Source organism: Bombus bifarius, unplaced genomic scaffold, assembly GCF_011952205.1.
Source record: "Bombus bifarius isolate JDL3187 unplaced genomic scaffold, Bbif_JDL3187 scf7180000010271, whole genome shotgun sequence".
Classification (NCBI taxonomy): domain Eukaryota; kingdom Metazoa; phylum Arthropoda; class Insecta; order Hymenoptera; family Apidae; genus Bombus; species Bombus bifarius.
Genome location: NW_022885586.1, coordinates 4349190 through 4362670, shown reverse-complemented (window position 1 = coordinate 4362670; position 13481 = coordinate 4349190). Strand labels below are relative to the sequence as shown.

At 40.6% G+C, this 13481-nt stretch overlaps 1 protein-coding gene across 5 annotated transcripts in view; it reads right to left on the bottom strand.

The window, feature by feature from the left end:
* Positions 1 to 13481, bottom strand: part of LOC117216634 (basement membrane-specific heparan sulfate proteoglycan core protein-like) — a 175815-nt gene that overhangs the window by 143527 nt on the left and 18807 nt on the right. For all 5 annotated transcript variants that reach the window (XM_033463512.1, XM_033463510.1, XM_033463511.1 and 2 more), the window contains exon 2: positions 12807 to 12932. In XM_033463512.1, coding sequence (XP_033319403.1) covers positions 12807 to 12906 — 100 coding nt within the window. In that variant the 5' untranslated portion in view covers positions 12907 to 12932. The remainder of the gene's footprint in view (positions 1 to 12806; positions 12933 to 13481) is intronic.

The following is a 13481-nucleotide window of genomic DNA, read 5'->3' as shown; positions in this document are numbered from 1 at the left end:
AGGGAATCGAAAATTGCTGTCATTGCGACGAAATTGAAGCACACATAGTACTCGTCCAACAATTGCCACGTTTCGTTGTTTCGAAACGTCATATGTGTTTTGCCTTTGTCTCGAGCAACTGATGCGGTATCACGTGTATAAAAGTAATATCTGCTGTGCGAATACGTACTAGTCAAAGGAGTCTTGGCATTTGAGTTATAACGCCTCACGATGACGTTGTTGCGCGGTATAGAGAACGAGAGAAATATCTGCAAAGCAGACGAGAGATCCGCGTTTGTATATATTCCACGTCTGTATGCGCGCTTGTCAGGCACAGAGGGTTGATAAACGCTTCCTGGTACCACCCCTGCGTTTTCACTGGCATCTCGACGACCCCAGTCATCCTCCACGGTCACACTCACCCCGGTGTCGCGGTATTCATAAACTACTCAGACAACGTCTGAAACTTTGCACGCGGCGGACCAGCGATGCTCTGATACGGAATAATGGTGGCGGTATAGTAATGAAGATTGTACATGTTTACGCATACATCGCATGGCGATAAGTCACCGACGCCCACTGTCCCGCGCGAATGATACGTTTTGTTGCTTCTGTTGGTTCGATTTTCTCTGTGCCAGCGCGGTCGCGTGCTATGCGAAAGTTCAGGATGTCGATGGCAAATTGTGCTTCTAAACAAACGTACGTATATCGGTTGATAATGGAGTGAAATGGGAGCAAGCTAGAAAAATGCTATGAAAATATGGATAGAGAATTAGTAGAATAGTAGTACAGAGACAAAATGGATATTTTGTTTGCATCGCTCACCAGGCGATGCTATTAATATAACGCAGGGATGGAAAGAAGCTTCCAAAGCACAGGAGAAAGGGAAATATTCCACTCTCTAACGTCACGCGATATTATGTACAAGTTCGAGAATCATAGTGGTGTCTGAGTGATGAATTTGAAAATCATTTAGTTTCATAATTAATTGAGTTACGAAGGAAGAAGAATAGAGTAGAAGGTAAGAGAAAATGGAAAAACTGGTATAAACAAGATGATAAAACCTCAAGTGAAGTCCTTTTCAGTCTGAAAATGTTAGACGGGACATTTTAACCAAGCAAGGTATAGCAGATGTGACCACTTCCAATCGAGATGGGTCCAATCCATCACGACCAATCGAAGCTGCACTTCTTTCGCTTGTCTTGTTTCCAGCAAACGACGAACTACAAAACGCAGCAATGAATCGATCTCATTCAGCTCTCGTTCTCGATCAACTGCGAGAAGTTACGCGATTCAACGTTACAAATAATTATTTATTTCTATCGTTTTCAATCTGTGGCCTAACAGGGCCCGGTTTACAACGATCCTCCATTGACCGATTCGATTATAATCAAGGGAAATCGACGTCGTTACACAATCGTGCCATCGTCCGCGAAGCACTGATTTCGGGGGCGTTGTAGGATGGATGGTTGCGAACAGGATAGCCAACGGGGAATGGCACGAGGGACAGGGCAGAATAAATAAACGCCATAATTCACGTTCAACAGTTACGAACGGTTCAATTCGCAATTGGAACCGGTCCAACCGGCAGGATGTGATATAGACGAAGGCCTGGGCAAACCCGTGAGGTGTGGCGGGGCAGAATTTAGAGAACCGACGAGAGAGGCAGAGAGGAAGAGACGAAGAGACGTACAAGGTATAAAGCTAGAGAGAAAGAGATATAGAGGAGTGGAATTACACGGCGAAGGGACAAACAGCTCGTCGCTTCTGTATACGACGACGAACATTCCCTGAAATTAATTTAAAAGGCAGTATTTTCTGCCGCAGGCTTTACACCTGCATAATCTCGTCCCACACTCGCTATTCCACGATCGTTCTTCATCCGACGGCCTCCACAACCCACCTAGTTGTTGGTTGAAAATAAGTGGATTACGTTAACTTGATAAAGCGAGGATCACGTTTTATCGGGTTAAAGAAAACCCTTCCCACCGACACTCTCTCTCCTTCTCCTCGTTCCTCTCTCACTCTCTCTCTCTCTCTCTCACTCTTATTCTTCGTCTTCACCGTTTCTACTGCTTTCTTTATTTTACGTTTGCTTTTTTACCTCTGTTCATGTTCTCCGTTCTTTTTTTCTCTCTAATCCTTTTTTACCCTCGTATCTTGCATTACGAACTAGTACGCATTTTTATTCCTTCGCCTCTCCGTTTTAGCCTAGTTTCGTGGTCGCATTTACGAACTTCCTTAGCAGATCCATACGTTTCTCGCCTTATCTAATTTGACGTAAACGCGTTAGGTCTGTGTCTTCGAGCAAGTTGCGCATATCCTACACGCGTGTTACTAACTTTCAATCGAATTAAACAACGAAACGGAGCCCTCATATTTCGCTCAAGTTGTTCTATTAATGTTTAATTGGACTGTTATCTCCAGTGGCCGCGCCACCACGTTCATTCCAACACGGAATCTTCGCCTCCCGCGAGATTCACGCTACTTTCGTGATTAATTAATATTGTATATACTAATTACGACGGGATATACTGTAACATTTAATGTTTTGCCTCGGAGAATTTTGCCCAGAGAAATTCCTACATCCTCCAGGAACTACAGAACAATACGGTCTTCGAACCTGCGCTTGCTAACGACTGTGCTACCCTTCTCCAACTACCACACTCGCTCTATTCCGCGCTCCAGCATCCTGAATGTTTCTGCGAAATTCTCAAAGTTATAACGATTGAACTATCGTTTGTTGTCTTTTAACTCCGTTGTTCTCAAAGGTGGCTTTATTTGTTACATATGAGACTGGTTTCTAGATACCACATCCACCGCAGAAATTTCACTTTTTTCTAGCTACGAAATGTCAAATAATATGCAACAATTATCTGATTTCATTTTTCCAACTACGATATATCGGACAAGTAACAGATCCTCGGTTGTTCAAATTATTAATAAAGACGAAGCATGTAACAATTATTTAACTTCACGGGCCAACGTATGTATCCAGCAATTATTTAATTTATTTCGTTGCAGCACTATAACAATAAATATCTCTGCATTTTCATAATCATGTAATTTAGTCCACTTGTTTGTTGATTTCTACAAATTCGTTACAGAGACGTACGGCCACGATGAATGTTCAAAATGAATGTTTGCTACGTCTTAATTTAAAATGAATTCAACAATTCTGCAAACTTAAACCTTAACTATTATCCACCAGTACCTACTCCTATTCCTACTTCTACGTGCCTACATAGCTATTCGACTAACGTCTCTCGAACAAAAGGGTTAAACGTACCACTAAAAACCCGGAATAGCATAAATTCTTCGTTAATCCCAATCTTCCCTTCGCTTGGCCGTTTATTATCTACGGCTCGTCTGATAAATTCCATTCTGACGACAGTTTCGGTCACGATAAAGCGATAATCACTTGTTCCACGTAAGTCACACCTTTTTGCCAGCGGAGGCGTAACCGACTTAGCCACGAACTGCGCTGATGGAGTGCGCGTTACGTGCATCGGATGCGCGATGCAGTTTTCGCTGACAAAACGGGCAAACGAGATAGCGCGTGACACTACGGTGAAATTAAGCGTGTACGCTTTTTACACGGTGTGTTCGCATGCGGCGGGCAAATTGAAATTGTTTTGCGCAGCTGGCAGAACGCTACAGGAGTTGCGACAGTGCGGGGATGCGAGCTTAACGCGAAGGAACGTTAAAGCGACGGTTAAACCGTGGTAAATTTTTCCGAAATGCGGCCACAAACAACAATTCATCCAGCCACGTAACAGTTACGGCGAACCACGGAATATGTTAATAAGGGAAAAATGAATGGCTGGAATTAGAATCGGCGGAAATTTAAAACCGGTTACGTCACATTTCCCTCCTCCCCGAGTCGTTTTAATTATCCGCGTATTCGCTTCCTGCCAGTGACTTATTCCCCGTAATTCGCCGGTTTTACACAATTAAACCGTCCGAGCTTTTGCGTGCTTCGAGCTTCCTTGTCGAGATAATGAATTCTGTAAAACTTGATAAATATTTGTTGGAGGTAATTCAAACGGCTAAACGGTCCGTCAACCGAGTAATCCCGCCGCGAGTTTCGCTCCCCTTCTTCGTTTCCAGTCGGTAAATTGTTCCTTCGGCAACGAGAAGGAAAAATAAGAGAAAAGCGAAGGAGAGTTTGTTTCATTAAAACGTTGAAAATTGTCAAGACGTTTTCTCGAAGAACACAAGGCGAAGGACCGATACCTAGCGGAAATATAAAGCGATTCTTTCGGCAGCTGTTGCCAAACTGTTATTTGTTTGACGTAATTTGACGCGGTATTTTGCACGGAGGTTCACATATCAGTGTAATTATGACCGTAGCACAATGTTGATAAAGTCTTTCTGCGTCGCTTGCTTTATTCTTTGACATATAACGACGTTGTCGCGAATGAAAACGTTGAATACGTCGGAAAGATCGTGGAGAGTTAAATGTAACTTTGAGACGCATTTCTACTAATTGTTTTCCATAACTCGTATAGTTACATTTTGCTATATTATTCTCTTTAATATTGTTTGTTCTTTAGAGTCACGATGTAGATTTCTATATACATCGTGGTTGGTAATTGCTGGTACAAGCGGAAAGAGGATGATTCTACGCGAAAAAAGAAGTCAAAAATATAGAATAAAAATTTTTCGTTTGAGGCTTTGTTTTCGAGAAAATCGACTTTGAATTTTTACTCGGTACGTGTGCACTTTATCGCGTCTCGTTATAACGGATCTCACTGTAGATCGTTGTCTCGATGGAAAAATTAAAAAAAAAAAGAAAATTAAAAAAATTTTTTATTCTATATTTTCAACTTCTTTTTTCGCGTAAAATCACCCCCTTTCCGCTTGTACCACCAGTTACCAACCACTCTGTATACAAGTACTTTTAGATCATGCTTATGGCACTGATGTAACGCTTATAAGTATATTTTAGTCGGTTTCTATTAACAATACAAATTTTCAATGCATGGGGTTGATGAACGAGACGACTAAAAGTTGTGTATCATATGGAACGTAAATTATTTATCTATCAATAATAATAACAACCTTATCGATAACATATTGAAATTAATTTGAAAAAATCTGCTCTACGTTATTCATAGTTTGATAGTAAAACGAGTGCCGAAGGTAATAAATTCTCTAAATAACAAGAATGCTGCATAAAGTTCCACACTTATAGATGCCAACTTTTAAATTGCGTATTAACTTTCGCAGGTAAATTACGCTGTGTCATAATATGCCACGACAGCTCCAACAAAAAATAAAATCTCCCGTACTCGGTTTCCCTCTGATATTCCCTACCTTTCTAACTAAATTACATTCTGTCAAAAATTAACTGTCCACGTACCTCTAAACTATCCATGTACTTATGTGTGTATCAGGTTGTTCGAAAAGTTTCTTTCGTTTCATAAGGTGATAATAGATGAACAACCATTTCTGTTTTATATAATTTTATTGAATTAGGTATGACCCATTTCGTTACATTTCCATTACTATGTTAGTGCATAATTCAATAAACTAATATAAAACAAAAAACATAGTGCGTCTTTTATTTCCTTCTAAAACGAAAGAAACTTTTCGGACAACCTAATACATAAAATTTCATAACATAAAATCACAGAAATTTATTTCTCAGTAAATAATCCTATGCAAACTTTAGTATCACTTTAATTTACAGGCATCGTACGAGATGAAAATTAAATTTGGAAAAAAGCGCGTTAAATTCGAATACTTTTTTCTCGTACACACGCTTTATCCATAACGCCGAACATCGATTTCACATATAAACGTTATTTGCTAAAGTACCCTATAAATAAATACATAAGTCATCCATAACATAAATCCCTGATCCGATATCATTCTCATTTTAACCATTGTCGCAGACAATTGTACGCGTCTCTATGCACTCCACGCACAAAGTCTCGTGGAATTTATCGACGGCACTGGGTATAGCTTAAATGGCGCGTATAGGGGGATGAAATCTTGAAAGCAATAATATTCACATCCTGCTGGGGTCATCGTGTGCACGAGCAAAGGCACTTTTTCGTCGATAATCCTCCCACCAGGGCGACGCTGTGCTCCGTACCAGAACCGGTCTATCTATCCCGCGTGTCTGTAGGTTAGTTTATTATTCATTGAGCTTGCATCCCCAACGTGGATAAACGGCGCATTGTTTATGCATTAGCCTACACCCTGCCTCTGGCCATCTCTCGATCTGCCCACTCAGTAGATTCTCCCTTTTCTCACATTGCTGCCCATCAAACTTCCCTCGCTAATTGTGTCTACGTTTAACGCGTTACCGAGATACCACGTAATCTGTGATCTACCCTTATTACCTTTCCCTTAAACAATTCGTCAAATAAATTATATTTCCCGAGATAATATCTTTGCAAATCTCTTTTCAACTGAATAATCTGTGATCTACTAACCTTATTGACGTTTCTCTCTACCTGTTCATGAAACGAATTAAATTGCCTTAAATTTTGAAGATAATAGCTTTCTGAAATTTATTCTTCAGTTTGATACTGTGATTTTAACAGCGGACCGTATATATCAAACATATTTAGTGTTTCGATCACTCGCGGAGAGACGCGATCGCGAGGAAGCACGTCAACGAGAGTCGTGAATTCCCGCTACGATTAGATAATCGACGCCACGGAATGATCGATCCCCTATTTCGATTAGGACAATAGAGGTAGTTAAATTAAATATGACACTGATATAACAAGTTATAAATCACAGTTTATTCCAACAACTTTGTAAAGAAGATAGTTACGCTGCTGCGTATGCATAAGTTAAGCAAGTGACTGATCTAAGGGTGGAAACCCGGTCAAAAGATGTTGACTGTTTGAAAGATGGAAAATCAGTGAAGCTATCAGGAGAAAAGCTAAGGATGGGTGTGTCTAGTGCACGGGACCATAATATTTGTTGATGACAATTTTGGCTAGGAGAGTGAGGGAAATAGGCTTCGTTGTAAATTGATTATTTGCTATGTTGGTGGGTGAGGACCGATGCTAACAGCCCTCGAGATAAAGTTACTAGTGGAAGGCCTCATACGTGAGAAAGACCAACTTTCCCGTGTCAACCTGTGGTGGATAATAAACTTTAGATAACAATTCAGTGGAAATATATTTGTTCGGTCTGAAGGACCTTAACTAGAAAATTCCTGAGATTTATGTAGGCTACTTGAGACTATTGAGGGTACGCAGTAAGGATCTGAAGACATCTGGCTGCTATCTTACCCGCGGTACGTGGCCTGGTTTACGTAAAGAGTCGGCCGACGTAACATTTAGAGAACAGTCCTTTTTATAGGTTTGTACATTTTTCTTTTCGATTCGTTCACCGAGGTACAAAATAATTTGCGACTCTCACTAATATTTCCTGTGGATAATTAGTGAAACGGTGTGATGGAATATTTTTCAAGGCATGACTGCAACTTGATTTTTGATAATGGATGACGTATCAAGCACCTGCAAAGAATGGTTCCCTTTTACGCTTTGTATATGCCTCGCGATGCTATTTTTCTTCCCGGCTTATTCATGGTAAATGAAAGCTGGCTGGAAGAAAGAACAAGACAAGAGTTTGGCGAATCATTCGTTAGAACTTCGAAATGATCCGGTATCCGACGTAGCGCTCTTAATGATGTTTCTTACAGTTCGTGCTAATATACTTCTTTCAAAGGAAAAATGTTATTTACGATGCATTCCGCGGAGGGATAATGAATGAAACCGGAGCGAAAATTGAATGGAAGAAAGTACCGGCGGTTTTTCTGTCATCGTTTGAATCGGACTTCGCGTAGATAAGAACCGAAGCGATTAATCACGAATTTCTGTCGCGGACAATCGGACTACGAAATACAGGCGGAACAAAAGGAACCAGACCGACTCGTATGAATAAAATAACCATTAATTCGAACCTGGTGCGCGGCAGCTAGTGATAAAATTCCAAGCGGTGAAGACGCGGCAGTAATTTCGAAGGGAATTTCTTCGTTTCTCGACGAGAGAGCAACGTTTCCACCGTCCAGCCCGAAAACGGGATGAAGTCAACGAGTAGTCTAGCAACTTGAACCGCTCGTGTACACTTCAATTTTCACGTGCACGAGTGTCGTCACCGTGATGATACATTTTTCGCAGAAACTCGACCAATTTTTGGTTACGAGGCCGTTTTCAAAAAAACGCACTTCAAACTTATTACACTCGCGGCGAGTATCTCGAAACTGTGGAAATTATTTTAGACGAAACATTGCGACTTGTAATTGGATGGAGTGGCTTCTTCCACCGGGAAATTGGGGAATGATAAATTTTCTGAGCGAAAAAGTCTCGAATTTGGAACGTTGAAACGCTGGAAAACCTGGAATTCCGAATATTTTTGAAAAATTTGAAAATTCGTGAATATAAAAAGTTCGAAGATTTGAGAACTTGACGCTGGAATATTTGAAGGTAGACGAATTTGAACATTTCGTTCCATTTCAATCGAATAATTCGCAAATTTTCTGTTATCCATTCCGCTTACGAATTGTTCACAAAACGAGCAACAAACCGAAAAATTTCTGCCACCAAGCTCAGCGAAAATGCGAAAACTAAACGCAAAGGAAAACAGAAAACAATGGGATCCATACCGCGGGCACAGGCTGCAGATAAATATGTTTTATCAACAGCATAGTTGCCGGCGCGAATAACCGCAAAACTAATATTATCGTCGCTTCAACAAGTGGTAACGGGCGTATCGTTCCGCGAGTACGATCCCTGCCGCAGTTTCGTGACTTTTGTAAAAATGACCAGCGAATATGCAAATGCCTGATAGAGTTCAAACGTGGCCGACTGCGTCCGCAAATAAGCGGCCAAGCGTGTTGAATCGTTGACGACGTGCCCGCAACCCGCGAAACTGACCGTGGAATTTTCTTTCGATCTCGACTTTCTCCCTTTAGAACACCGTGTTCTACTCGAACTTTTTTTGCTCTGAAATATTCGCGTCGCGGTCACACAATCTGCCTCGGTACGACTCCTGGCAAAACAATAGTTTCGACCTGTAATCCCGAGCTGTGTTTTAATCTGAAAGAACCCTGGTACGCCGCTGATTGCATTGCATAGTAATCTTAGTTTTTACCGAGTTCTAGGATTGCTCGAAGGAGCCCTCCTCTCATTCGTGTTCGCTCCGCACCGAATGATATCGGGGTCGTGAACCGCATTATACACGCGATCCCGTCGAATTCCGCCAAGAATGAGGATACCAAAGGGAAAACGAATTCAATGGAAATGACCAAGAAAAGAAGCGTTATGGTAATATCGGACGAACCTGTCACCGATGAGTTTGATAGATCGACTCGTCGCACAGCATGACATTTGAGCGATAAAAATCGAAATTTGTGAGCCGTGTTCGTCACGTTCGCCACGTTCTCGCTTTCATGGAATCGCAGCTTGAACGAGTCGTCTCTATTCCAAGGTTTTTCTCTATTACAGAAGTTCGATCGTGAGTTGCGTTGGAATTGATTTCCGTGATTGTAATGAAAGATCGTGGATTTATTTATACGATATTATGGGCCTAATTGTATTAAAATATTTGTGTGTTTTTAAAAACTCTAGATAGAAATATATAAATAGGCAAAGCACGTATACTTTTATTTTTGTCTATGATAGAAGGAAAATCAATTTTGAATGTATAGTAGAATCGACTTTGTTCTCAAACGAAAGAGAAACGAGATTTAAAGATAGTTGTATCCGAACTTGCGACAGTGTAGAAATGTTTCTGTAATTTTTTAAAAATGATATGAAATAGTGAGCGTATAAATAGAATATATAAAGTTCTTACGTTAAATTCAATTTAATTCAGTTTGCTACCATTACTCGAAGTAAGAAGTTGAAAGCTGTTCTGTGTATACAGTGCTTCCGATTATCAGAAATGTGTTTTAAAATTCTATATTATAAAGAAAAAAGAGGTACGAGACTTTTCATGAAATAATTACCTTACTAACTGAATTTATGTGACTTATATGCAAGTCACTCTATAAATCGTCCTGAAAGTTGATCAACTCCGGAAATTGAAAAGTAGAGTAATACGATGTCGCAAATATTATTTTTCTAAATTCATCAGACTTTATTACATCATTTATACCACTTTCTTACGAAAACCAAACTTGTTAATCGCGTACCTAAGTAACGAAACTAAAAAAATTTACAAAATGCGAAGCGGATTACTTAAGTTTCTGAATGAAAAAAAAAAAAAGAAAAAACAAATAATACCCAGCGTACATAAAGTTATTCTTCGCAAGAAGGCTCTGTCATTAATCACCGTGCACGTTAAATTGAAAGTATCGAACTAAATACCGCTTGCTGATTATCGAACAACGAGGGAATTCGCTTTTCTTTTTCGAAAGAGATAGAAGCACGCTGGTGATTAAATATTGAAAGCAACTGCGCTGTAAAAAAATGCTCGTTCCTTTTCCCGAAGAAACCGCGAGAAAAACGGCGAATGCTCGGCGGTATTGGCTTTTTCCGCTCGAACGTAATCAAGGCGCAAGTGGTACTCGAACAACTAGACGACAACACAAGAGCACCTTAACAGAAAGTCGATGTTGGTACACGATACAGGATAGAGCAAGCCTGTCGGCTCGAGACCATGCATCGATATCGGTTTTCAATGAAATGGAAACTCGAAACACGCCGCGGAATTTCGTCTATTAAACGCGATGACGAATATGGGAATCGAATTTATCGCGTCCCCCTTTCCATTCGAACGAGACTAGAGGCTTTCTTCTTCTCTTCCCATTCTCCACCGCCCCGCACCCTACATTTTGCTTCGAGAAGAGCTTCGAAACGATTCCAACTCTGCAACGTAATATTGCTCGATAAATTACCGATACTTTACGAGGCGATATGATTCGGCCGTGCGTGGCGCCGCGCGAATGGTACTTTCAATCGTGTTATTTCCATGTATCACGACTGAGAATTATTCTAAATTACGATGGCCAGTCTCCGGTCCAATGGAAAACGGCTATAACCAGGAAACGCTAATCGCATTCGGAGATCGGTAGCAATGAAACGCGGGCGGTTGAAATAAAATTTCCACGAAACGCAAACAAACGTGATTACGTGGCTGGTCGATCCACGAAATCGCACCAATTATGGGATATTTAATGGAAACGTCGAGATATAAAGAAACGGGCGTTATCGATCGGCCGTACTCTCGTATCGGTCTGTTCGAGTTTTCCAAAGCGTTCATTCAAACTCGAGCGGCATTCTCTATTAAGAAACGAAAACCTGCTGGCATTTTGGTTTCTCAATCATCCCAATACGTGGCTACACAGGCGAACCAAACACCTACTCGAGCTTATATAAAGCAACGCGAAGGCTATTCGCTTTTGATCATCCGTTGAAAAGGGGATCGTTTCTTCGGTTGGCAAATCAGACCGGAAAAACGGTTTCGCAGAAAGCCGAATGTATTTAACAAAGTGACAGACGTCAGTTTGAGGATTACGAGTCACGTGGAGTCGACGGACGACATATGTCAAAGGGAATCGTATAATTACATCGTTACAATGATGTACGTACACATCGGTCGTCAGTCTTCTTGACAGACTCATTCGCATGCCGCTTCGTTTCCACGCGAGCTACTGCTTGTAGAGATTTCATTAACGACCTCGGCTTCATAATTACGGAGAGGATGGATAGTCGTTAATTACATAGAATGCCGGCAGTACCCGTTCGCTTTCGTCGCTATCTAACCAACCACGTTGAAACGATACGAACCTTCGAGCATTCTCGCGAAAACCACCGACTGTCCCCACTACCAACCGTGATAAAGTACGCGCTTCAAAGAATCCACACACACGTTTGATAACGTTGCTCTATTCGTTACTTCAAATGTCGACGAATATGCTTCGACTATTGCTATTGCTATGAACACTCTGCCAACTGGTTTCAGACGTTATGGTGGTTTCACGTTGCGAGTATATCGATGGGAAAATTACGAAGAAATTCTGAAAGTTAAGAACAATTTAATTAGAGTTACAGTTTTAGATCTGTGTAGTTCATAAGTCCACGAGGCTTTTCTTGAAAAATCTTTCCTCTTTTCGCGAATGAATTTCTCGAAATAGCTCCTACAGTCTTCGTAAGAAATATGACAAATAACAGTGAAAGTATACTACAATATATTTGTTAGTCAGTCGACTGTAAGACGTATTTTGAAAAATACCTTCATTCATATGCTTCATATACATACCTTCGTTTAATACTTGAAACAAGAATGTCGTAAATCGTACAACAAGTTTTTGCCCCTACATTTCACTCCACTCTGATATATACAGAGGCACGTTCAGCGTGAAAAGATTAATATGTCAATGGGTTAAACTAATACTCGAGCGAACTGATTTCGTTAAGGGTTGAAGTGGAAGTCGGTATGTTATCTACGGTTTTGGTGGAAACATTTCAAGTGGAAAACTTGTATAGTACCTGGACGGTGTTCTGCACTCTCTTTCGTTATACTTTGACCTATATTTCCCTGACATCACCGGTAAAAGTTTCATTAAAGAGTTGATGATCTTGATTTCGATTATTTCGCTCGTGCTGCGGCATAACATCTTCCACGAAGTGGGCGTTTCGTTGTAACGTTCGAGGAGCGGATGCGTTTGACCTCGTTTCTACTGAGAATAAAACTCGAACGAGTGGTATAATTGCCAAGTATTCTGCTTTTACGAGTTATTTCGTATCTGACGAGTTACGCGCCCAAGATTCTCCGGAGCAAACCGAACTTTTTTCATTATTTTTTCGTTCGTCGTTCGAATATCAATGTACGAACGCGAAGAAAAGACTCACCGGTGCTTTTCACAGTTGGAGATGCGGATGGTTGTGCGCAGAGGACGTGCGTGCCTCCTAGGAGTGCCAAAAACACGCGAAAAAACTTCATATTGATCATCGTTGCGTCGTTATTCCATGAAACTCCTGAAACCAACAATGAAATTGTCGATTAATCGATACATGTTACATACTTCATTCGTTTGAACAAAGTTTGACTATGTTCTACATCGTGCGAAACATTTATATTAATAGTGCAAACCATGTTTTGCAACTTGACGCCATAAACGTCATACACATGATGTTAATAAGAAAACTTTGCAACACGCGTTACATTAGCGTGCTTTGCAACCGCGAATGAGTCTCAAGACGATAAATGTGAACACTGTATATGCATTAGGCTACTTCTTCTATCCTTCAATTAAACTTTATCCCATGTGAGTGAAGGGCTCATAGGACAAAATGGAGAATGGGATTAATCGCATCGCAGGTTCTAGTTCAAGTCGTTGATTCTCAAGGAATCTTGTTCCTTTCGTATTTACAAAACGAAGGAATGTTTCATAACTATTCGACTACGAAATAGACGATATGCCTGACCACAGAAAATTTCTACGAATATATTATTTCGCGTTTGTCGTGTAAACTGTTTTGTAATTTCATTGGTACTGTGATGAGTTTTTAACTAACAATGAAATT